The following is a 27,738-nucleotide window of genomic DNA, read 5'->3' on the forward strand; positions in this document are numbered from 1 at the left end:
TGAAGTAACGGTAAGTTGCGTTTGTATGGGTAATCACGCGCGATTGCTGCGTTCTTTTTATATGTATGCATGTATTTACATGCACACGAAGGCAAAAACATTTTCTGCTGAGTTTTTTAGTCAAAGTGTTTTTTGCTGAGAGGCTTTGCGTGAGGGAAAATCGTGTTAGTTTTACGCGACACTCATGTGAGAGCGTCACACGAATGAGTCATCGCATTGCGTCTGAGCGAAACAGATGCTAAAGAAAACAGAGAGTGACGCTCAGAGTGAGACGTGTCTGCACAATTTTTTTTTGGATATGATGCGAGGAAGAGAATAAACGAAAAAAACGCTCAACTCTCATTTGCAAGCTCTGAAATTTATTTATTTATTTTTTAATCTTGCCGTATTTCCCTTTATGCAGTTAAAAGCATTAATGCTTTAACAGTTTAGTTATCGAATAATAATCTCATTCTCAATAGTTTTCGATACTTAAAAGTACTCCTTTTTTTTAACAGTTACCGATTCATTTTTATGAAGTATTTATATATATAGTGAACTGAGTAAATTGAAAAGGTCGAATGTTATAAAGTTGATTGCTTCAATACAATTAAGTGCCTATGATTGTTTGATATTACAGTTGTGTAAGCAATTTATATTACTATTGTTTTAAGTTCTTTGATATTTGTTAATAAAATTGATCCTTACCCACAATAATATATGAAACGCAAAGTGCAAAGTGACACTTGCAATTGTCCGTGATCAAAATATTTACATAGGCATGTTTTACAAATGAATAATCATAAGCATGACTCACATTGTTTACGGATAACATTGGGATAGCTTAGTAGTTTAATATGCGTTACACACATATGTATGTATGTACATACATATATGTAATATATCCTAAGCAGCTCAATTCTTCCGCTAAAGTAACACACTTTGTTATATTCATACATACATAAATACATACATATGTATATGATATATATACATAAATATATAAATATGTATATGATATATATACAAACATATATGTATATATTGTACAATTGTACCCACAAAATATATATATGTACATATGTATGTGTGTACTTAGGGTACTATTGTACCTAAGCTAATACAATTTTACCCTATAAGTAAACACAATTTTAGGTTCAATTGTACCCGAAGTAAGAGTCATTATTGGGATTGCTATTCTTGATAAGTCAAATGTTCTGTCTGTAATCTGTATTTCACCTGTTCACGAAGTGGAATTGATACTGATATTTTAATAATTCTTTTTTTGTGGATGTACTCTCTTCATGAAACTTTTATATTGTGATTGTATCATTAAAATGCGTGCATGTGTAGGGTGACCATCCGTCCTGGAATTCCGGGACATGTCCTGCTTTTGGAGGTAATGTCCTGGTGTTCCACCCTGACACGAAATTGTCCCGGTTTTCTATTGTTTCGATTCTATTGTTTTGATTGGTAGTTGTGGACGGTCCCGGAATGGGCTCCGGCCCAGATAGTCACCCTATGCATGTGCCAAAGCTCATGTCTCTAGTTTTTGAAATACGCTTTTTACAAATTATAGGCAAGGAGTGTGGGGTGAATAATAGCAAAAATCGAAATTCTATCAAGTACATACAGCTTGTATATAAGCAGAAAACAATTAATAATCGCAACAAGCAAGAATTATCCCAAAAATATTAATCGTTTTTATATAAAAATGCTCAAAAAAGTCGTAAAAATGCCGAAAAAATAATAGCACCACTAACCATTTTCGAGTGAAAATCTGTATTTTTCGCAGATTATTATTATTATTATTGATGAGATTTGTTGTTTATATATCTATTTTGATTAAAAAATTTTCAGAATTTGTGAAAATTTGCCAAAAAAAAAAAAAAAATGGGTCGTGAAAAGCATTACCCCACCGAACAACCCAATCATATTAAAAAGTTGATTTTAACTCGAAATTCTCACAGGAAAGTTGGTCATTTGATGGGTTGTTCAAATAAAATGATCCACAATCAATCATGTCACTCGACTCTTTTACGAGAGTAAAAGGATCCTTTTAAGTCGGCTACTCAACTGAAAAAGGACCTAAACATATCAGCAATGGACCAAACAGTATGGAAATATTTAAGACATCACGATTTGAACACTTTCCGTTAAAGAAAAGTACCATATTTGAATATAAAACACATTTCCAAACGGAAGGCGTTTGCAAGGGAAACACAAAAATTGGTCTGCGCTGGAATGGAGAAACATACTTTTGTCTGATGAAAGTAAGATGCTAATTTTTAGTGGAAAAGGATCGCGGTCCTACGTGAGACATCCACAGAACTCAGAATTCAATCCTAGATATACAAAAAATCCCTTAAATATGGCGGATCAAGTGCAATAGTATGAGGCTGCTTTTTTGGGAATTCCCTAACTGGACTTCGACCATATGCCAGAAGAAATCTAACATTGGAAAATGAATATTTTAATAATCGTTTGTCCAGAGCGCGAAGGTGTGTGGAATGTGCATTTGGCATAATTAACTCCAAATGGAGAATATTATGAAAGCCAATTGAAACGACTCCATCAAACGCAAAAGATATTGTTAAAGTAATTTCTATACCATTATACAATGTTAGATTTAGAAGATCTGAACACGCACATGACAGAGGGAGAAAAATTTTTAAGCAACAAACCAAGAAGTATATCGGAAAGTTCAAAGAAAAGAGGATTAAGCAGAGACACGTTCCTTAATTATGTTTACAGCCATAAAAATGGTGATAGTATTTAAATTTTTATTTATAATCACGCTCTGAAAGTTTCATAAAGATAGTCTTTCTACAAAAGAAACTATTCAACAATAAAATCCTCATAATATTGACCTCACTGCAGCGACACCGCAGTTAGCAGAGCGCGTGCTTATATGTACGTGTGGATGCATGTGTATGCATGTGTGCATAAAAGAAGTGCAGAATAAGTAGAATATCAGCAGTTTGAAGCTGATTGCTTGCGTTTCGTCTTCGTCTTCGTCTCAGCGCGCACTATGTTTGCAGCCTAATAATATCACTAACCATAGACCGGAAACGTAGTGTAAAGATTTTTGTACACTTTTTTCGAGCCTAGATAACTTCATATTTGCGCGGCTCATCACTTTTAGGTTCGGCGAAAATATACGAAAGCGCAATCTTTTCGTTTCTTGCTCTCTCTCTCTCTCTCTCTCTCTCTCTGCTCTCTACTCTCTACTCTCTCAAATATGAATATGTACTCAATAGTGGAAATGTCCATTATTTTGTCCATTACTCATGGATTACTTCTCTCCTGTGTGCATTACTTTATTAACAAATGGGCGCGTTTTCTACCGGTTTTATGAAATAATTGAATGTTATAATGCATGATAATAAAGTGACGAAGTTTCTTTCGGTTCTCCATTACCCAAGCGTATACTTTTTATACCCTGAACCCATTGAAAATGGGAAATCAGGGTATAATGGTTTTGTTGAAATGTATGTAACAGGCAGAAGGAGGCGTGGCAGACCCCACAAAGTATATATATTATTGATCAGGGCGACGAGCTGAGTCGATTTGGCCCTGTCCGTCTGTCTGTCTGTCCGTCTGTCCGTATGTTTGAACGCGTCGATTTCCGAAGATATAAGAGCTAGAGACTTGAATTTTTTTTAAAATGACCGTATATACAGCGCGGACGTCGAGTTTGCTTTTAAAATTCGATAAATCATCTCGTTATGTTTTTATCGAGTAAAAACATTCAAGTTCAAATCAGATGCCACTATAGCTAATTGTGAATGATTTTTCTTTTTTTTAAATTTCTCAAATATTCAATATAATATGTACATCATATGCTGAAAGTTTCATTAAATTCCGTTCAGTAAAAAATTAATAAAAAATAATCAAATATTTGGCCAATTAACAAACGCACGTGCAGCAGCTACAACAGCATCGTATGCGTGTGCACACATACATTCAAACTTCTTCTAGAAACATTCGTTGAATCACATCAGCTGTTAGTTTCGTTTAGTTTTGGTAGATGGCGCAGCAGCAGTGAATCTATTTGAGTTTTGCCAGCGCCACTAGCAGGAGTGGGGTGGCCTAGTGTGTTAGCTGCATGACGCTTGATCGAGGAGTCGCGGTTCGAATCCCGATCGGTGCAACTGATGTGAATTTTTTTAATTGTTTCAAAATATTTTCATATTTTCATAAATGAGTTTTCTATTTAATTTATATTTTTAATTACAACGAAATTGAAATTTTAACTATACTTTATGTGCGTTTTTAATAGTTTGGTTATTCTAGCAGATTCTTAGAATCACATCAGCAGTTAGTTTCGTTTAGTTTTGGTAGATGGCGCTGCAGCAGTGAATCTATTTGAGTTTTGCCAGCGCCACTAGCAGGAGTGGGGTGGCCTAGTGTGTTAGCTGCATGACGCTTGATCGAGGAGTCGCGGTTCGAATCCCGATCGGTGCAACTGATGTGAACTTTTTTAATTGTTTCAAAATATTTTTATATTTTATTAAATGAGTTTGGTATTTTATTTATATTTTTAAATACATCGAAATTGAAATTTCAACCATACTAAATGGGCATTTTTATATGTTGGGTTCAGGGTAGTATCTAGTCGAGCACTCTCGACTAGAGTTTTCTTACTTGTTAAATATTGTAATGCAGAAATTCCGCAGCCTGAAGAAAACGCATTATACAATTTCAAAATCGCCTATGGATTAGTAATGTGTAACCATCTGTGCAATGTAATTGCAGATATAATTGATTAGTAATTAAAATATAGAAACGATTCCGTATTGTAGCATCTTTTATTTAAATTGATAATAATTATAATTTATTATGTCGTATTAGCTAAATATTATTTACATTCTTAAAATCTAAATTCACTCAGTCTATATTTACATAACTAAATATTAATTCGTTGTTTTATTGTTTTGTGCTTCGCCAGCCGACCTTTCTGAACCCGAATGCAGTTTCTGATAGTTGTGATGTAGCTCTTTTTAATGGCATCTGTTAATTAAACATTATTCATTTTTTGTCATTAAAAATAAAATTAAGATGATTTATACAGGCCAGACAGAGCACTGCGAAATGCATTCCTTCAAATTACGTCCACACAGCACAATAAAATCTGAAAAGTGGCGTGTCCCATATGTATACCATTATGCACTTGTATTTTCACACATTAACACTATACGCAGAAAAGGAATAGGCATAAAGAAAGAAAGCAAACGAAGACGAAAATCATTGGTTGATAGAGGTGAAGGGGCATACAAAAACGAAGTTGACCAAAGCACGATTCGTACGAGTAGTCGTTTTAATATTGGTCATTAGAAATGCGCTGAAAAAAATCTCATAGGTAATGCATTACTTTACGTCTCGTATTTAATGCATTATCTCGGCCAACCTCATTTAGCTCGTCGCCACTGGGATAGAGGCATCTTTGTTCAACAGACCGAGATGGTCGAGCGCATGAAGTGAAATAATTGTGCGAACCGAACCTAAAAGTGAAGAGCCGAGCAACTACGAAGTTGTTTGGGGTCGTAATGCTCGAAAAAAGTGTGTGTGTGCTAGTTTGAAGCTAGTAATTAATGCCGAATTGAAAGCAATGCGATATATTTATAGAAAGCCAGCGGGCAAATATATTGACCATCCTAATGGCTGTAATAACTAAGCTAAGCTAACTAGTATCAAATACTGGCACTACGCGGGGGAACTAGCTGCGGCTCTCAAAAGAAAATATGTACGTAAGCACTATCAGGCCTATGGAGGAAGAGAAAACATATATGGCATATATGGAACATATAAGTCAGGTGTTCAACATATGCAAAATATGACTAGAAAACTGGATTGGATGCTAAGACCCTGCAGCATTTGTCTTACAAAATAAAGCATTAAGAAGATGGGCTGTAGCTTTCTGGTTCGCGAGAAACCTAATCCGACTTAAGAACTTAAATTCCAACAATTACAGAACAGATTGAAAGATACTACCAGATATGCGCATAGACTGGCAGTGCACCCAAATCATCTCGTAGCTAACATGATGGTTTTTATACCCTGAACCCAAATCAGGGCATAATGATTTTATTGAAATGTATGTAACCGGCAGAAGGAGGTGTGGCAGACCCCACAAAGTATATATATTCTTGATCAGAGCTGAAAAGATTTGGCCCTATCCGTCTGTCTGTCCGTCTGTTAGTATGTTTGAACGCGTCGATTTCAGAAGATATAAGAGCTAGAAACTTTAAATTTTTTTCCTAGGTCCAAGTATACCACGAAGATATCGAGTTTTGCTTCAAAAATCGATAACTTGCCCCTTTATTTTGTCATCGATTAAAAGTCTTATCGAAAATCAGTTAAAAAATTATATCTCCTACATCTTTAAACCTAGAGTCTCCAAATTTGTAATGTAGGTTAATATGCACTTTATAAAATTTCTATTTTTGTCAAAATTTACCCTTGACTCCTAATTCACGCCTCACCCTCACTTTAGTAAAAGGCGTATTTCAAATACTAGAGACTTGTGCTTTGGCAAATGCATGCCTATTCATGTAATAATCATAATCTGAAAGTTTCATTAAGAAAGTACATCCACAAGAAAACTGCAGCCAATGCGTGTTTAAGCGTGCGTGCGTATGGTTGTGTGTGTGCGTGTGCGTGTGCATTTGCGAATAATTATTGAAATATCAGTTCTTGATCAGGGCGACGAGCTGAGTCGATGTGGCCCTGTCCGTCTGTCTGTCCGTATGTATGAACGCGTCGATTTCAGAAGATATAAGAGCTAGAGACTTCAAATGTTTTTTAAAAATATCCGTATATAGAGTTTATCTCCAAAAATCGATAACTCATCCCGTACTATTTTATCGATAAAAACCTTATCGAAAATCTGTTATAAAATTATATCTCCTACATCTTTAAAGCTAGAGTCTCCAAATTGTAAATATATATTTATATGCATTTTATTCGATTTCGATTTTTGTTAAAATTTACCCTTCACTCCTAATTCATCCACTCACCCTCACTTTTGTAAAAGGCGTATTTCAAATACTAGAGACGGCCGTAAAGCATTGCTTCGCAAGCACTTTGCACTCCCTTAGCCAGGGACAGCACGTCTTCGCTCGATTCTGCGAAACTCCATTATAATTGTGGCCGCGAAGGAGTTATAAGTTTCCAAGCTGCCTCCAATTCCAGCATTACGTTGACCATGTTGTCCGCTCTAATGGAGCGGCCCACTGTTTCTTCCAGACGGTGCCTCTCCTCTAAGAAGCGTCCACATTCGAATAAGACATGGTTGGCGTCCTTCATCAGACCTCGTCCGCACCAAGAGCATTTGTCGGTTTCATCTTGTCCAAAGCGCTCCAAGTAGCTCCGAAAACATCCATGTCCCGGTTTACCCATTGCTCAAGCAATGTGTCCACCGCCCTTTAGTTGAGCTGTTCCACCTTCTTTGCCATTGTGCAATGTTGTTCGCTCTGATATCATTGCGTCGTATAGGCTCGTGTTCATTCCGTGCGACGGTTTCGGCGACTAAGTCTTCCAAAGGCACCATGCCGGCTCTGACGAGCGCCTCGTCGTCAGAGACTATTCTGAGCGTGCAGCAGACTTTGATTACGCTTAGTCTGTAGGTGGCGCCCCGGCTGTAGCTCGGCGTTGCCATTGCTCTTGACCATATTGGCGCAGCATAGAGGATGACAGACACGTCGTTGCTGTTTTGGTCCCCGTGTGTTAAGCATAATTGGGAGCTCTACAAGAATCAGCTTCCTTTTTATGCACATATTCTAAGTGCTCGCGGAAAGTTAATCTTGTGTCCATCATGACACCAAGATATTTTATCGTCCTTGACGCAATGGTGACGCTGCCGATCTTTATATTGGGAGTTTCCACTCTTTTGCGACTGCTGACAAAGACGACTCCGGTTTTGTGTGCCACTAGCCCGAGCCCAGGTCCTGTCAACCAGTTTCGTATGCGATTGATACTTGCGCTGCACATATCCTCAGTATCTTTAAGCTCCTTGCCTATGGTGACGACAGCTACATCATCAGCAAAGCCAATGGTGTGCGCACTTGCTGGAAGTTCCAAGCGCAGTACGCCATCGTACATAATATTCCATAGGAGAGGTCCCAGCAATGAACCTTGTGGGACTCCAGCTGACACTGTATGAGTTTGGGGAGCCTCACTCGTGTTGTATACCAGTGTTCTTCCTCTGAAGTAGCTCTTTATTATCTCTTTTAGATATTTAGGGATATTATATTGTGACTGGGCATCCAGTATCATATCCCAACTAGCTGTCTTAAAGGCATTCTTTACATCCAAGGTTGCGATGATCCAGTATTGCTTCGTCCCGTGCCTCCATCTGGTGCCTTGGATGGCGGAAGTTGCCAGGCCAACAACTTTTTCTAGTGCATCTGTTGTTGACCGGGCCTTCCGGAAACAAAATTGGTTAGGTGACAGGCCTCCGGCGCTAACAATAGCAGTCTCCAGTCTAGAGCAAATCAGTTTCTCATACACCTTTCCCATGGTGTCTAAGAGACAGATTGGTCTATACGAAGATGGCTCCTCTGGTGGTTTGCCAGCCTTGGGTAGCAATACCAAGATCTGGGTTTTCCTGGTTGCAGGGAACGTCTCCTGAATTAAACATTCGTTGTATAATTCGGCAAACGTACTAGGGTGCAAGGCGAGGGCTAGCTTTAGCGCACGATTTGGGATCCTGTCCGGCCCTAAAGCTGTCTTAGTTCTAAGACCTCTGAGAGCTACTAAGATTTCTTTCTGTAACTAAAACAATTTGAGTGCCCATTGAGCTTAATCTTTCTGGAAAGAGCGTTTCCATAATCGATTTAAGCTCCAAGCGATCCGTAGGCTGCACCTGTTTACCTGCGTATAGTTTTTTAACTACTATCTTGTATGCTCTGCCCCAGGGGTCATATTCGGCTGAGTCACACAACTCTAAGAAACATTCTCTTGTGCTTGCCCGAATGGCCTTCTTCAACTGTCTTCTAGCTGCCTGGTAAGCTAATAGTTGATAGCTTCTTCTCGCCTGAATACATTGGCGTCGAATGTCACCTATTTGTGCATTCCACCAAAACGTAGGCTCTTGTTGTCGCGTGAACTGCCCTCAGCATTAACAATTGTGCCCAGAGACTGAATGGCCTCTGAAAAGGCCGCGGGATCAAAAGTATCCAGCCGATACGATTCTCTCCACAAGGTTGACGCCCTGGCAGGTGGCTCACGTAGCCCGTGACTGAAGGTGAACTCGTGACCAGTGCAACATCCAGTGTCGCGAAGATCTCCAGCAGGATACGGCCTCTGGCATTTGTTGTGTGGCTACCCCATTCTAACGCCCATGAGTTAAAATCTCCTGCTATAATGGCCTTCCGACCCCTAGCACCCTCGGCAAGCTCGTCAAGCACCTGGGAGTCAGGTAGAAACTGTAGAGCCATAAGATACCGTATCGGCCACGTACGAACCCATTAAATGACTTAACATTCGAAAGTACATTCGTTAAGTTGCCACATACCCATAACACAGCCTTGCCATTAGCGTTTGTTGACCATGTCCTATGGCAGGTGATGGGGCTCGCTGAGAAAGGCTACGTCTATACATTTTTCCCGTATGGTCTGCTCTAGCAACACAATGATTTAAGCTAAGCTGAACCTTAACATTTCATTTAACGCGCAGCTTCACGGTAGGATGGGCACTTGAAGATGCCTGCTAAGTGGTCCGTCTGCTTTTTGCCTTTTCGGACGCAGAGGCTACATTTTGGTAACTTGTTGCAAGCTTTTGCACTGTGACCCATCTCTCCACACCTGAAACAGGCACCCTTTAAATCACAGTCGCTGCCGCAGTTGGCTGCAAGATGTCCATAATCGAGGCACTTGAAACAGCGTTTAGGCTGGTCCACGGCTCGGATACGGCATACAACCCATCCTAATCAAATTTTGGACAGCTCGAGCAGAGTTTTGGCTCTCCCAATTGGAAGAACAACCGTAGCTCTTTGCTGTCCACCATAAGCTGGTCCAAGCGATCAATAGGTATTGAGCTATCCTGTGCGTGTGTGTGCATGTGCGAATAATTATTGAAATATCAATTGCTCGAAGGGTTCAGGGGATCTCGTAATCGACTAGATCTTTCTTACTTGTTATATAATATTCGTATAAATTTATGCTTTGAACCGTTGGGAAACTTGTTGATCTTTAAATAAAATTAGGTTTAAGTAAGAGTACCAGCATACTAGCCAACTAATTTTTTAAGGTTTCCAGTCGTAGATAATAAGCTGCAATAATGAGCGATCTACTTAAGTATGCATGTCCCTATACTATATAAAACAGTATACTACACAAAACAGTATACTACACAAAACAGCATACTAGATATAACAGTATACTAGATAAAACAGTGCTATTTGATTTGATGTAGTGGACTGTTGTCCATTCCTCAATACCATCTAACAACCTAAAATTAAAAATTATAAACCAGTAAAATTTCACAATTTCAATTATGCATAAATGCATAGATTAATAAATTTATGTATTTCCTTATTTTATTTTAGATATAATACTTAAAATATTTGATTCAACTGCAAAATGATTATACAACGGCACACAACAGCTGTAGTGAAAATTTTCATATTTTGGATATTTGTTTCGTTATTTTGTGCATCAAAACAAGTAAGTTATAAAATAAACAATAATAAATAAGTTTCTGCGAAAGCGGCTTTACTCTGAAAACGCTTTAAATAATTGATGGACATTCGTGTTAAATTTGGATATATTCAATGTTGTTGTTTTTTTTTTCCCAAAAACGTTGCGAATGAGACTAAAATTTGAGCACTCACAATGACTACAATTTGAGCACTCGCTATGTTTCTCTCGTTGCGGATAAATTTCACTATCATGTCATCGCTTTGCAGATCGCTGCGATAATTATCGCTTATAGCATCGCATCGCTTATCGCGGCCACTCTGACATCAAATTTGATCGAATAAATATTTTTTAGGATTGTGTCTGGTATGGAGTTTGTAACACGGATGCCTTGAATCATAATCAATATTGTTCCTATAATGGCACTCCAAAAGAGATGCCTGAAGATGGACTGAAGTTGTTAACAGAAAGGTGCAGCTTTTTACTTCAAGCTGAGGAAAAAAAATTTTGCTGTGACGTAGATCAGGTATTTTAATAAATATTTATTATTGAAAATACACTAATATTCTATACTAGGTAAAAATATTGAATGAGAACATTAAACTCGCTGCGGCAATTTTAGAACGTTGCCCATCATGTATGACCAATTTGGCCCGTCATATTTGCGAATTGACATGCTCTCCAAATCAATCAAAATTCTCTAGAGCTGCTGCTACAAAGACAAATGATGAAGGTACTACTGTTTATTTCATATTATATCAAATATTAATTTTAACTAAATTTCAGGTGATCTTTATGTAACTTCTTTGGATTTACACGTAACAGAAGAGTATATCAATAGGACTTATAAGTCATGTTCCCAGGTGGGTTATAGTTTAAAGTTATTATTTTAAACTAAGAATACCAGATGGAAGTCAATTCGAAACACGTTGGGCATTTTTTATTGGTTCATACAATACTCAAGATTTTTTTCTCGGAATATTGTGATTAATGACACCGGTAAACTATTTTGTAATTCATAAAATAAATTACTACATATCTAGTCCACGCATGCAGCATTACTACTATAGAAGACTATTGGAAATATAAAATATAAATAATGCTGCATGTAGCTGCAATAAAGCTCAATTTGAGAATTCTATTTTTGAATGAACTCCGATAGTTTTTCTCTTCACATGTGAACGCATGTATTCAAATGTGTGTATTATTATACTCATTCACTAAAGTGAATTAGTATATTTGTTTTGTGCATTGTCCGTCTTGCTGTCCCTCCGTCTGTCCGTATGAACGCAGCTTATTTCGGCGCTATTGAGGCTAAAGACTTGAAATTTGGAACACATACTCGTGTATCTCCGATTTATAAAGTGTAAATTTTCCCGATCCTCCCACTGGGGGCGTGGCGTGGCAAATATGAAAATGCATTTTCCGATATACCAGAAATCATATTAGTTGAAGAGATAGAAAGCTGAAATGTTCAATGTATATCCGCGTCGACCAGTCAAATAACGAGCTATTACGAGCCATTGGGGCGTGGCAAATCGGAGAGTTTTTCAGCTAGAAGACAGAAATTTTGCACTTAAGCTAATGTAATGATTCTATAAAGCCTAATGTAAAAAAAATTATATGTCTACGCTTATTAGAGGCGTGGCATATTTTGGACTCTATTGATTCTAGAGACCTCAGATGTTGTATATATACTCGGACTGACCACCCAAGACCAAATTGAGATAGTTAAGTTACTAGTAACCTCCTCTATCGATGAGCCAAAAATAATTTTCACGCCCTTTTAGGGGCGTGGCATATCGACAAATACCCTGTAATTTTCACATTTTTGAAGCGTACGCATTTAAATTTTGCAGTTAGTGTACCGTTAGCTCGTTCTAAGAACTGACAGAAAATGAGTTATCTACGCCCAGTAGGGGCGTGGCAAATCGGGAAAAACTGAATTTTCTACAGTATTAGAGCAAAACTTAGCTAATAAATTACCGTTAGCTCGTTCTAAGAACTGACAGAAAATGAGTTATCTACGCCTAGTAGGGGCGTGGCAAATCGGGAAAAACTGAATTTTCTACAGTATTAGAGCAAAACTTAGCTAATAAATTTCTGGTGGGATGTGAATGAGTATTCCGCAGTCGGTTACGCCCGACTGCAACGTTCTTACTTTTTTTTTTTTATAAATATATTAATGACGAAACACCAGATGTGATATGATGTGACATTGATAAACAATACAGTTATACAAGACAGAACGCAATCCAATTTGTGTTTTTGTATATTATTAGTATATATTAAAAATAATGTTAATATATAAAATTTAGAAAGACTAATTGGAAAAAGGACTAATAATCATTTTTATTTTAGGTATCAGTTCCACAAACCGGTCAATTAGCACTAGATCTAATGTGCGGAGCTTATCCAGCATCACGATGTAGTCCTACAAAGTGGTTCAATTATATGGGAGATGCAAATAATATATATGTTCCATTCCAAATAACATATATTCAGCATTCAACAAACTCGACAAAGAATGGGATTACTCCAATTAATCCAAAAACAACACCCTGTAATGAATCTGTAAATGTAAGTTTTATACGACGAGTTTTAGGTTTTGTTTTTGTGTACATAGAATTTGGCATGTGTGAGCTAACTTTAACAGAAACATTTTCAGGAATTGATTTTCACCCACAATAAAGCCCGAAAGATCTGGATTTTTAATTAAACTTAAAAATATTTTCTACAAATTAAAAATTTCACGCGGTATTCGAAGTCGCACAACAATTGAGTAGGATGTTTGTGAAAAACAAAAGATAAAAAACTGAGAAAGCCCTAGTCGAGACTGCTAGACAACGAGATGCCCTGAATCCAATAAAGTATTGATATTCCAATCATTCTGCACTTCTTTCAGATACAAACTCACATGAACACATATATACATATGCAGCGACTACGCTTGGGCTGCAGTACGGTGCTTATCATAATTATAGCCCACTTATAATCCACTTAAACGAATCGGCTGAAAATTTTTCCCAAATGGCATATTTCCTCAAAATCTTCAAAAATGAGTAGTTCAATGTTTCAATTATAAATGGCAAAAAACTTGTTCACTTAAAATTAACGATTTGATAACGACTTCTTAAAAATAAGAAAAAAAACAAAAAAAAAACAAAGAAAAACAGCTCCCATTTGCTGTATCAAAATTATAGCCCATAGTCATATTTTGTTAAAAAAATCCGAATTCGTTGCGGATTGATGGAAAAACTAATGTTAATACTTAGTCCGGCTTCCATTTGCCTTAGTTAACTCAAAAATTCTCTTCCTCATTGAAACCACTAAATTTGATAAATGGGCCTTTTCGTAACTTTGTCATTCATTTAGAATTTGTGTTTTAAGATATCAAACTGTCTCCAATTGGCGATTCTTGGCATACACACGTCTTACAAGATTACCCCAGAAATTTTATATAGGGTTGAGATCTGAAAAATATGCTGGCCAGTCAAGGAGATCAACATAAAATTCCTCCGAACACTCCATTGTACGTCTGCTCGCATGGATTCTGCCATTATCCAGTTGGAAAACCATTGGTTTTGCACGTAATTCACTAACTACTTCAATTTACTTAACTATTCACTCACTACTTCACTGTTCATTCGGCTCGTTACAAACTTCAATTCCAAGGTACCAAATGAGCAAAATGTACTCCAAATCATGACGGAGCCACTTCCAAAGTCTGTCCTTGAAAAAAAACAAAGGATCCTTTCTCAAATCATGCTAATAAGAATCAAACCCATCAGGACCATCCAGGTTAAACTTCCCATCAGAAAATATGACCTGTTAGGGTAAAAATTTATAAATATACTGTAAGCCAAAAGACGATGATTCAAACATGCGTATGTCATATCTGTCGCAGTATGCCTTTCGGCAAAATCAAGTCGAGCAACCTTGTGGCGACTTAGCAACATGAGTGCTTTGGTCAGTTAAGACCTCTTTATGATTCCTGAGCTCTTAAGTACTCGCCAAACAGTTATCGCTGACATAGATTCGCTCATATGTGAGGCCAACGCAGTGTAAGCGGTTGAGCTGTTGCTTGCTTTCTTAACAATTTTGCGTATATCGTGAGCAATTAGTAACGGTTTTCACCCAGTACGTCTTCTTGATCCTTATTCTTCAGGGTTATCCAAAAAAATTGTAATTACACTTTGACTTTTTTTCAAAATTCGTAAAATCCTCGAAATAGACTCTCCTGACTCGAAAAGTGAGAAAATACGGCCCTTTTCATAATAAGATATTTGTTTTCCTAGTGGCATCTTTTAAAAACTACCTAAATTTACTTAATTACAATGTCTGTAAAGCCAAAAGTATGTTCCGCACTTAATAAACTTAAATTTGCAAGAGTGGGCTATGATTATGATACACAAAAATGCTACACAGAGCAAACGTTAACGGTTTTTTTCTTAGTTTTCCATAAGCTGAACAAAAATTTCGATAAATTCTACTGAAAATGCTCCTGTCTACAAAGTGCTGTAAAATTTATTTTTGAAATACCATAAAATGTTAAAACTGGCCCAAAGTTTAAGTTGCTTGGTGGGCTATAATTATGATAAGCACTGTATATAGGAACTTATATATTATATATGTATATATTTTAATTGCTGTTGTAGTTCTACTGTTCTACTTTCGAATATGAACGGGTATAAGCCCCGTCGTATTAGTTAGGTGTGAATGGAGGCTCGAGCTTCTATATGTAGAAAAATGATTTGTACTCTTCTTTAGGTTCCTCTCTCTTTATTTCTATTATTCTTACCGCTAACTTGCCGATATAAAAACAGTTAATATCGGCGGGACTAGAACTTCTAACATAGTGTGCATCTACTTAGCCACTGCCGCTACTAAACTGCTCGAGGTCATAGTAGTAAAATCGAAAAAACTTCTGCTGAATTTAAAAACAATTCAAAGACAATGCAAACCCAATTCATCAATATTTTTAATTCTTACAATGTGCTAGGATACGTACACATTTCAACAAAAATTCTATAAAGTATATATGAATCTACATTAAAAATTTGGCGTCTTTAGCTCTAAAGATGTACCAAATAAAAATTTCATCTGCTCATTACCCAATATAAATTTTTGAAAAATTCAAAATACACATATATTCATAATTTTATAGTTTCATGAAGATAGTCCATCCACAAGAAAAGTTATTGAACAATTAAATTCCCATAGTAAGCCAACACTGCAGCCAATGCGTGTTTATGCATGCGTACATATGCCTGTGTGTGTGCGTGTTTGTGTGCATATGCGAATATGCATGAAATATCAGTTACGCGAAGGGTTCAGGGGATCTCGTAGTCGGGCACTCTTGACTAGAGCTTTCTTACTTGCTTTAAATAAATTAGTTTTCTATTTTTTGTTAATTTGGTAGTAAATTGCTCATAGAGGTACATTTTATAAGCTTGTAAGATATTCCACAGAAATACCAGTATTATTCTTCGTGACCGATTGATTTTTTAAAAACTATGATCAAAATATTATTAAAGATGACTCGAAAAATAACTTATACAATTAAAATACGTATTTTGTAACGCAAGTGAATTACCGAAAATGAATATGAACAAGTAAGAAAACTCTAGTCGAGAAAGCTGGACTAGATACTACCCTGAACCAAACTAATAAAAATGCACATTTAGTATGGCTAAAATTTCAATTTCTGCGTATTTAAATATAGAAACGAAATAGAAACCCCATTTAATTAAATATATACATTTTTTAAAACAATTTAAAAAAAATTATCATCAGTTGCGCGCTTGGGGTTCGAACCCGAGACTTCTCGATCGGGCGTCACGCCTCTACGCACTACGCCACCTTTCTTTTGGAAGCTGCGTTGGCAAAACTGAAATAGATTCACCGCTGCAGCGCCATCTAGTAAAACTGACCCAAAATAACTGCTGATGTGATTCCAAGAATCTGCTAGAATAACCAAACTAATAAAAACGCACATTTAGTATGGTTAAAATTTCAATTTTGGTGTGTTTAATAATATAAATTAAATAGAAACCCGATTTAATTAAATATATAAATATTTTAAAACAATTAAAAAAAAAATAACATCAGCTGCGCGCTCGGGTCTCGAACCCCCGACTTCTCGATCGAACGCCACGCCGCTAGTCACTACGCCGCCTCATTTTTGGAAGCTGAAATAGATTCACTGCTGCAGCGCCATCTAGCAAAATAAACCAAACTAACTAGAATAAGTTTGAGTGTATGTGTGCACACTTATACGAGTCTGTTGTAGCTGCTGCACGTGCGTTTGTTAATTGGCCAAATATTTTATTATTTTTTGACTTAACGAAATTTAATGAAACTTTCAGCATATGATCTACATATTATATTGAATATTTGACAAATTAAAAAGAAAAAATCATTCACAATTAGCTATAGTGGCATCTGACTTGAACTTGAATGTTTTTATTCGATAAAAACTTAACGAGATGATTTATAAAAGCAAACTCGACATCCGCGCTGTATATATGGCCATTAAAAAAAATTCAAGTCTCTTGCTCTTATATCTTCGGAAATCGACGCATTTCAAACATACGGACTGACGGACAGACAGACGGACGGAAGAATATATATACTTTTGTGGGGTCTGCCACGCCTCCTTCTGCCTGCTACATACTTTTTACAAAACTATTATACCCTGATTTCCATAGCTCGCAAATAACTGTTAACACTTTTTCGTTGTTTGCAAAAAAGTGTTTTTCACTGACACAGTCAAAAAAACTCAGACAGAAACTGTTTTTATCGCGTCTGGCTTAGCTCTCTCGCGCTCTGAGGTAGACAGTTGTTTCTGTTTTCGTTTCCTCAAGTCAAACACTGATCGTTTGCTTGAGTTAAATGAAGTAACGGTAAGTTGCGTTTGTATGGGTAATCACGCGCGATTGCTGCGTTCGTTTTGTATGTATGTATGCGTGTATTTACATGCACACGAAGGCAAAAACATTTTCTGCTGAGTTTTTTAGTCAAAGTGTTTTTTGCTGAGAGGCTTTGTGTGACGGAAAATCGTGTTAGTTTTACGCGACACTCATGTGAGAGCGTCACACGAATGAGTGATCGCATTGCGTCTCAGCGAAACAGATGCTAAAGAAAACAGAGAGTGACGCTGAGAGCGAGACGTGTCTGCACAATTTTTTTGGTTTTGATGCGAGGAAGAGAATAAACGAAAAAACGCTCAACTCTCATTTGCAAGCTCTGCTGATTTCCCATTTTCAATGGGTTCAGGGTATAAAAATTGAATTATATTCTATTAATTATTACTTGATTAAAATTTGAATTTTTTAATGATTCTTTCAGTTCGAAATGCCAGCGTGTTCATGTACTGATTGTGATTTGTCTTGCCCTCAGTCTCCAGATGAAGCAATACCCAAACCATTTAATATTGCAGGATTTGACGCTTTTACAGTTATTATGACTGTCGTATTTACTGTTGGATCCATTGTTTTTTTATTGGGAACATTTTTGTTTACGAAAGACTTTATAAATGGTGAGTGGTTAGTGATTATTGAAACCATGCAGATTATTAAGAAGATAAATATTAAAATAATATATTATAAATAAATTTAAATAATTCTTAAAGTAAAGAAAAGAGAAAAAGTAAAAAAAAAGTAAGAAAGCTCTAGTCGAGACTGCTCGACTACGAGATCCCCTGAACCCTTCGCGCAATAGCTTTTTCTATAATTTTTCGCGTCTTTCTACTTACACAAGGCACACGCACACACACACACACACAAACACACACTTTTAGATTATCATAACATGGATATGCATGCATTTGCCAAGGCACAAGTTTCTAGTATTTGAAATACGCCTTTTTCAAATATGTGGGGTGGGGGGCCAATTTTAACAAAGACCGAAATTGTATAAATTGCATATAAATATTCATTGAAAATTTGGAGACTTTAGCTTTAAAGTTGTAGGAGATATAATTTAATAACTGATTTTCGATAAGGGTTTTTATCGATAAAAATATCGGGAGGAGTTATCGATTTTTAAAGCAAAACTCGATATCCGCGCTGTAATTACGGAAATTTTTAAACAAAATTTGATTGGTCTCTAGCTCTTGCATCTTCTGAAATCGACGCGTTCATACATACGGACAGACGGATGGACAGACAGACGGACAGAGCTAAATCGACTCAGCTCGTCGCCGTGATCAAGAATATATACATTATTGGGACTGCCACGCCTCCTTCTGCCTGTTACATACATTTCAACAAAACCATTATACCTTGATTTCCCATTGAAAATGGGTTCAGGGTATACAAAAAAAGAAATAAAGTTAGAAAAGGAAAACAAACGATAAGAAACGTTTGTAGTTGTTCGGGAAGATACAGAACAATGATTAGTCCTATCTTAGGATACTGATCATTTTTCTGTTTTCCCAAGCAAAATAAATAACTGCTTGCTAATAAAGGGATCTTTAATTTCCTTTAACCAACGTTTAACAAAGCTAAGAAAATTTTTTGTTTTATTTTTTGACTCAATCACGAAAGTGAAATGAGTATATTGGTTTTGTGCAATGTCCGTCTTACTGTCCGTCCGTCTGTCCGTATGAACGCAATCTATTTCGGCGCTATTGAAGCTAGAGACTTGAAATTTGGAATACTTATTCGTGTATATCTCCGATTTATAAAGTGTTAAAATTTTCCTGATCCGCCCACTAGGGGCATGGCAAATCGGTAAATGCATTTACCGATATACCATGTATGTAGGTCCGCGTCGACCAACCAAGATCATGAGCTATGGCGGATATATCTCCGCCCATTGGGGGCGTGACAAATCGGATAAAACTGTATCTCCTAAAGTTATAAACCTAGAATGCTGAAATTTTGAGCGTAAGCTGATGTTTCAATTCTGTAAAGATGGGTGGAAAAATTATGTGTCTATTCCCATTTAGGGACGTGGCAAATCGGGCCTGAAGATATAGTGATTTTTCGAATTCGGCTATAATTTGGACACTATTGATGCAAATGACCTGATTTGGTATATATACGCGGGTTGACCACCCAAGTCCAGCGAGCTAGGGTAGATATATGTCCGCCCATAGGGGGCGTGGCAAACCGCAAAAGTTTATATCTCTTGCAGTTTAAGAGCTAGAAGCTTCAAATTTGGATAGTTGAGTTACTGGTAACCTCCTCTATCGATGTCCAAAAATAATTTTCAAGCCTTTTTAGGGGTGTGGCATTCAAAAAATACCCTGTAATTTTCACATTTTCAATCAAAATTGTATAAATTTTATATGTATGTAATTTGAATGCAAAGATGCAATGATCATAGCAATAGCTATCGATGATTTTCCAATTTTAATGGGATCATGCCCTGTTTTTTGTTGCGCACTAGACTTGAAAATTGCACTATATACTCTGGTTGACAGCGTTTGGGCTGTGAATGAGTCTTCTGCAATCGGTATCGCCCGACTGCAACCTTCTTATTTGTTTGAAGATTGAAATTAAGTTTACAGTCCAAGAGAATGCCAAGATCTTTGAGCGTAAGAATATGGGAAATGTTATTAATCTTGTAATTAACCGTATGTACAATGGTTTTACTGGTAGAAGAGCAGTCTCGACCAAAGCTTTCTTGCTTGTTTTTGTTTTCTTATGTGCACGGAGGGTGTTAACCTAGCCTAAGATTGAGTCATTCTATAGTATAGTATAGTGTTTACTAATTTAGTTAAATGTACAAATATAAATTTTATCTTCGTTTTAATAGATGAGAACTTCCAAATCGGTAACGATGGTGCAACCGACGATTCGATGTATAGGCAGCAGCCGCGATACTTTGAAAAGCTTGGTGCTCGTACTGAATACTTCTTGGAAAACATATTCACGAGATTGGGTACATTTTTTGCAACTTATCCCTGGTTGACTCTTTTTGGAGGCGCCAGTCTCGTCACATTGCTTGGATACGGGATAGTGTATGTGGAAATTACTACAGATCCAGTACAACTTTGGGCTGCGCCAAGTTCAAAATCTAGAATAGAGCGAGAATATTTTGATTCTAAATTTGAACCCTTCTTTAGAATGGAACAAGTAAGTTCTTTTAAACTTTACAACGCAAAGTTTAACTTTCACAGTTAAAGTAAAATTGATTTTGGTGCATAGGTAATAATTAAAGCCGTAGACCTACCATACATTGTGCATAATACGTCGAACGGGCCAATAAAATTTGGGCCAATATTTGCAAAGGATTTTCTGGCCAGGGTCTTAGACTTACAGCAACAGATTCAAAATATCGAGGCGAATGGAACTTTTTTACATAATATATGCTATGCTCCCTTGAAAGATGACAACACTATGGTAAAAGCTTCTGATTGTGTTATACAATCAATCTGGGGTTATTTTCAAGATGATGTAAGCCGACTTGATGATAATGATGAGGATAACGGGTTTAATGTAAGTATATTAAATACATACTATATATATAAAAAACAAAATTTTTTTTCATTTTATTTCAGGTAACATATTTGGATGAATTGTATGACTGTATAAGTAATCCATATTTATGTTTAGCTTCTTATGGAGGACCAGTAGATCCAGCTATTGCATTAGGCGGGTTCTTAAAACAGGGTGAACAACTTACAGGGTCAACAAAATATGAGCAAGCTAACGCTTTAATTTTATCATTTTTGGTAAGAAATCACCATGATAAAGGGAAGCTAGTTCAAACATTAGATTGGGAAAAAACATTTGTTGAGTTTATGATAAATTATATAAAAAATAATAAAAGTAAATCAATGGACATAGCTTTTACAAGTGAGCGGTCAATTGAGGATGAATTAAATAGAGAGTCGCAATCGGACGTAATGACCGTTTTAGTTTCATATATTATTATGTTCATTTATATAGCAATATCCCTTGGCCATGTACAAGAATTAAAAAGATCCCTTATTGATAGTAAAATAACATTGGGTATTGGAGGCGTTATTATAGTGTTAGCATCAGTAGTTTCTTCGATTGGTATTTTTGGATATATTGGAGTTCCAGCAACATTAATTATAGTCGAAGTTATTCCGTTTTTAGTACTGGCAGTTGGGGTGGATAATATTTTTATCTTAGTTCAGACGTACCAAAGAGATAATCGTAGAGCTAATGAAACAACGGAAAAGCAGGTGGGACGAGTTTTAGGACGCGTAGGTCCTAGTATGCTATTAACATCCGTAAGTGAGAGCTGTTGCTTTTTTCTTGGTAGTTTATCTGATATGCCTGCTGTTAAGGCGTTTGCGCTATACGCAGGAGTTGCGCTATTAATAGACTTCATATTACAAATAACCTGTTTTATTGGCTTGTTTACTTTGGACATAAAGCGAAAGGATGAAAACCGTTTAGATATATGTTGTTTTATCAAATGTAAAAAGTCTGATATAATGCCGAACAATGAGGGACTCTTATATAAATTTTTTAGAAGTGTTTACGTTCCATTTCTAATGAAAAAATTCGTTCGAGTTGTTGTAATGGTTTTCTTTTTTGGTTGTCTTTGCACTAGTATAGCATTTGTTCCGAAAATTGACATCGGGCTAAATCAAGAACTGGCTATGCCTGAGGATAGCTTTGTTTTGCACTACTTTAAGTCCTTAAATGCGCATCTTAACATTGGTCCTCCTGTATATTTTGTACTTAAGGGAAATATTGATTATTCGAACAGCTTGAACCAAAATTTAGTATGTTCTGGGCGATATTGCAATGATGACAGTGTTTTAACTCAAATTTACTTAGCTAGTCGTAAATCAAATTTAACATATATTGCTCGCCCAGCTTCTAGTTGGATTGACGATTACTTTGATTGGGCTTTATCGTCAAGCTGTTGCAAGTATAATCCCACAAATGGAAGTTTCTGTCCCCATCAAGGTAAGCAATAACTTTAAATCGTATTTTTTCCATTAAAACATTCGTCTCAGTTGGTATTAACATTGTAAAATGTAAACTGCAATGAATAGTAATTTATTTTTATTTATTGCAGATACTTCCTGTTCAACTTGCGAAATTCAAAAAAATAACCTTCAGCGGCCCAATGAACATGAGTTTGGAAAATATCTTCCGTTTTTTTTAAAAGATAATCCAGACGATTCATGTGTTAAAGCAGGACATGCAGCCTATAATGGGGCTGTTCGGTACAGCTTTGAAGAAAACAAAATCAATATAGACAGTTCATATTTTATGGCTTATCATTCAATATTAAAATCGTCCAGGGACTATTTTGAAGCATTAGAATCAGCTAGAAAAATATCTGCTAATATTACACAAATGTTAAAGTTTCAACTTGTCTCAAACGGATTACCAGTTGACTTAGCAATGCAAATCGAAGTTTTTCCTTATTCAGTATTTTATGTATTTTATGAACAATATTTAACAATGTGGTCAGATACCTTACAGAGCGTAGGAATTTCAATACTTTCCATATTTATAGTAACATTCATTTTGATGGGTTTTGATGTACATTCCGCCCTTGTTGTAGTTATCACTATAACAATGATAGTTATTAACCTTGGGGGCCTTATGTATTACTGGAATATATCTCTTAATGCAGTATCCTTAGTCAATCTTGTGATGGCTATAGGAATATCTGTAGAGTTTTGTTCACACCTTGTACACAGTTTTTCATTATCAAAAGAATTGAATCAAATAAAAAGGGCTGCCGATAGTTTATCACAAATGGGTAGCTCTATATTTTCTGGTATAACTCTCACAAAGTTTGCGGGAATATTAGTCTTAGCTTTTGCAAAAAGTCAAATCTTTCAAGTATTTTACTTTCGAATGTACTTTGGAATCGTAGTTATCGGCGCAACACATGGTTTAATATTTTTACCAGTTTTGCTTAGTTATATTGGTAAGTACATATATTATTTTTAATAAAAACAATTAAATATGTTTGTCTCCCTTGAACACATTGAAAACGGACTTTTTAATAGTTTTATGAGAATATGTGTATGACGTTTAGCAGAATATTAAAAATTTACATATTCTTGATCAACGCTAGATATATCTCATTATGACCGTCCGCCCATCTATAAACTTAATGATCCATAAACCTCGAAAGCTATATATCCCTGAATATGATCTATGAACTTTAAATTTTTTCGATAAAATGGTAAATATTTTGATATACTTATGAAACGTAAAAGTCCCATTAGCCACGAAAGATTTATACTCCTCAATACCATATGTACTATACAAATTCCGTCAAATTAACTACTATGTGTATATACTTTAAAACTCTATCTTGAATACCGCAAAACATGTCAATATCTAATTTACTGTGGGGTTTATTGTCTTGATGTACATATGTAATTTATACTTTTTCATCCATTTCAAAAAATATCATAATTTTCAATGTAAAATTTGAAAATTATACACACGCATAAGCACAGGCTCTGCTAACTGCGCAGTAAGCAGCGACTGCGCTTGGGCTGCGCTGCAGCACTAACCATAGAACGCATAGACCGGACAAGTAGTATAAAGCGTTTTGCACACTTGTTTTCGGGAGTTATCTTCCAGACCACTTCGTATTTGCTCGGCTCTTCACTTTTAGGTTCGGGCTACGAAAATATACGAAAGCACAATCATTTCGCTTCATGCGCTCTACCGAGATGGTCAAATGTTGAACAAAAGGTTCCTCTATGCTCAATTTATTTTTTTCTAATATGTATATGTATGTATGCATGTGAGCACAAGCAGCAGCTCACGAAAATTGAAGAAGCATTTGTATGCCTATGTACCTTTACATGTGCGTGTGTGTATGTCTTTGTATGCATGGGAGATGAACATTGGCGTGTGCCTCCCTCAACTTAGAACGGTGAGAACGATTTTGGTTTTATATCATAGCTCGCAAATAACTGTTAACGCTTTTTCGTTGTCTGCAAATAAGTGTCTTTCACTGACACAATCAAAAAAAACTCAGACAGAAACTGTTTTTGTGGCGTCTGGCTTAGGTCTGCTCACGCTCTGAGCGAGACAGTTATTTCTGTTTTCGTTTCGCTCAAGTCAAACACTGATCGTTTGCTTGAGTTAAATGAAGCAAACTGTCAGTTGCGTTTGTATGGGTAATTACACGCGATTGTTGCGTTCCTTTATGTATGTATACATGTATTTACATGCACACGAAGGCAAAGATAATTTCTGTTGAGTTTTTTAGTCAAACTGTCTTTTGCTGAGAATCTTTGTGTGAGCGAAAATCGTATTAGTCTTTACGCGACACTCATTTGAGAGCGTCACACGAATAAGTCATTGCAATGCGTCTGACCGAAACAGATTCTAAAGAAAATAAAGAGTGTCGCTCAGAGCGAGATCGTGTCTGCACAAGCTTTTCGGTTATGACACGAAGCAGAGCATATACGAAAAAACTCTCATTTGTGAGCTCTGTTTTTAATTGATTAGGCGCGCTGACTAACTATAGTGACAAGTGCACTTCCCAATACCTAAAATTATTTTTGTTTAATTGCATGCACCTGTATATTTATGTACATATATATTACAGGTACATATTTATGTAAATATATATACAGGTGCAAGGGATTGAAAATCGCATTCCAATTTGCACACCGTGCTTAACCAGGCATAGAAATCTCCAATCAATCAATCAGGTGCTTAAATATAAACGCTTGTTACCCGCCAGTCCCTATACCACACACATATATGTGTGTGAGTTACTCGTCGGTCACAGTGCCACAGAGTATTGGGAAATCTAGCTCTCTAGCTCTTATATCTTCTCAGATCGACGCACTCATACGGACGGACGGACAGACGGAGAGGGCTATATCGACTCAGCTCGTCATTCTGATCAAAAATATATTTATATTTATGGGGTCTGCGATGATTCCTTCTGTCTGTTACATACTTTTCAGAAAACCTTATACACTGATTTCCCATTTCCAACGTTCAGCGTATAATAAAGCACCTGAAAATCATAAAATAAGAGTTCAAAAATATTTAATATCTTTACTTACGATATAACACACATACTCAATTTTTTTTACTATTTAATATACAATTTATATAAATTTCTTATTTTCCATTTCTTTAGGTGCACCTAATAATTCTAGGCTTGAATCTCAAAACAATGAAAATTGTGAGCAGGAAACTTCTTTATCTGGAACGAGATAATTTGTTTACTCATAAGAATGTTGAAAATATCAAGAGCGAAATCAAAGGAATGTCGAATGTGGAAATTCAGCGTTAATCTTTGTTTTTATTAGTTATTTTTGTAAAAACCAAATTATTATATTCTACAAAAAAGAAGTATGGTATCTGGCTAGGGTGTGATAAATTTTAATCAACCATTATTATATGTAAATATATATGTATACACCGCTTTTAATAACATGAAAAACTGTGTATTTAGATTTTGAATAAAGTTTACAATGTACAGCAATATTTAATGTGAAACTATTACTTTATTTTATTTTATTATTACTATCTATATTACAAATAATAAAGTGAATGAAAGATATTTGAATTACTTGCACCTTGAAGGCCGTATCAACAGCACCAGCATAAGTTCATTGTGGAATTGGCTCTTAGGACAATATTACAACAGACTTCATCCCACTAAAGCACTGGCATTTTTGATAGCGGCTTAATGTCGGGGCTCTTTAGATCACAAGAGATCTCGATTCACTGACCCAAAGCTGGGCTTTGACAAAAACTAAAAAAGCAAAAAAGACCGGCAGCAGGAAATAATTCAAAAACTCCAAAAACCGCTGTATGTAGCAGATGCTCCAAGCACTAAAGCAGTACGGGCACCCTGATATGCATCCAAGCGCTGCTTCCAGGCGCTCCGCCATCGCGAATGAGGAAAGTATCAATATGGATACTAAAAGCGGAGCATCGGATCTGAACGAACTGCTGTTCTAGAACATAGCAGGAGCTCATGGCACAAGTTGGAGGAAGAAGCAGCTGCCAGTAAAAAGAGAGAAGTAAAGAGCACGGCAACAGTGGAAACTCCTATAACTATAAACTACTATAAACAAGTAAGAAAGCTCAAATCGAGACTTCTCCCCTGAGCAACTGCTATTTAAATAATTCTTCGCGTCTTTCTGCTTATACAAGAAACAACACATGCACATACATACGCACACACGCAGGTATACGCACGCACACAGAAATACGCATTGGCTGCAGTGGTGGCTTACTATCGGAACTAAATTGTTAAATAACTTTTATTGTGGATGGACTATCTTCATGAAACTTTCAGATGATGAATATAACATATATATGCATGCCAAAGCACAGACCTCTTGCATTTAAAATACATACGCCTTTTACAAATATGTGGGTGAGAGGGTTGATATACGGGTGGGGGGTAAATTTTAACAAAAATCGAAATTGTATAAAATACATCTAAATATACAGTGCTTATCATAATTATAGCCGACCCAGCAACTTAAACTTTGAGCCAGTTTTAACATTTTTAAGGGTTTTCAAAAATAAATTTTACAGCACTTTGTAGACATTTTTGTTCAATTTATAGAAAACTAAGAAAGAACCGTTAACTTTTGCTGTGTGCTAGCATTTTTACTTGCCTTTTTTAATTATTTTTATTATTTACGGAACAGACTTTTGGCTTTACAGACATTGTAATTAAGTAAATTTAGCTAGTTTTTAAAAGATGCCGCTTGGAAAACAATTATCTTATTATGAAATGGGCCGTGTTTTCTCACTTTTCGAGCCAGGAGAGTCTATTTCGAGTATTTTACGAATTTTGAAAAGTCCAATTGTAATTAACATTTTTTTGGATAGCCCTGAAGAATAAGGATCAAGAAGACGTACTGAGCGAAAGCCGTTACTAATTGCTCACGATACACGCAAAATTATTAACAAAGCAAGCAACAGCTCAACTGCTTACACTGCGTTGGCCTCACATATGGGCGAATCTATGTCAGCGATAACTGTTTGGCGAGTACTTAAGAGCTCAGGAATCATAAAGAGGTCTTAACTGACCAAAGCACTCATGTTGCTAAGTCGCCACAAGGTTGCTCGACTTGATTTTGCCGAAAGGTATACTGCGACCGATATGACATACGCACGTTTGAATCATCGTCTTTTGGCTTACAGTATATTTATAAATTTTT

The 27,738-nt window shown here is 36.3% G+C and overlaps 1 protein-coding gene across 2 annotated transcripts; it reads left to right on the top strand.

The window, feature by feature from the left end:
• Positions 1-512: 512 nt before the first annotated feature.
• LOC6578197 (NPC intracellular cholesterol transporter 1) lies at positions 513-26,041 on the top strand. 2 transcript variants are annotated; one of them, XM_002004078.4, is made up of 12 exons: positions 515-623; positions 10,529-10,646; positions 10,975-11,145; positions 11,196-11,352; positions 11,406-11,482; positions 12,981-13,199; positions 17,970-18,159; positions 20,385-20,704; positions 20,777-21,067; positions 21,130-22,519; positions 22,632-23,498; positions 25,692-26,041. In XM_002004078.4, exons 2-12 carry the CDS (start codon positions 10,563-10,565, stop codon positions 25,769-25,771), a joined length of 3,846 nt encoding a protein of 1,281 aa, XP_002004114.2. In that variant the 5' UTR covers positions 515-623; positions 10,529-10,562; the 3' UTR covers positions 25,772-26,041. The 2 variants fall into 2 exon arrangements, with proteins under 2 accessions (XP_032584298.1, XP_002004114.2); XM_032728407.2 differs by lacking the exons at positions 17,970-18,159; positions 20,385-20,704; positions 20,777-21,067; ... (1 more) ...; positions 22,632-23,498; positions 25,692-26,041 and adding an exon at positions 13,288-13,672 and having other exon boundaries at positions 513-623.
• Positions 26,042-27,738: the final 1,697 nt, after the last annotated feature.

This window comes from Drosophila mojavensis, unplaced genomic scaffold (assembly GCF_018153725.1).
Source record: "Drosophila mojavensis isolate 15081-1352.22 unplaced genomic scaffold, ASM1815372v1 contig_108, whole genome shotgun sequence".
NCBI lineage: Eukaryota > Metazoa > Arthropoda > Insecta > Diptera > Drosophilidae > Drosophila > Drosophila mojavensis.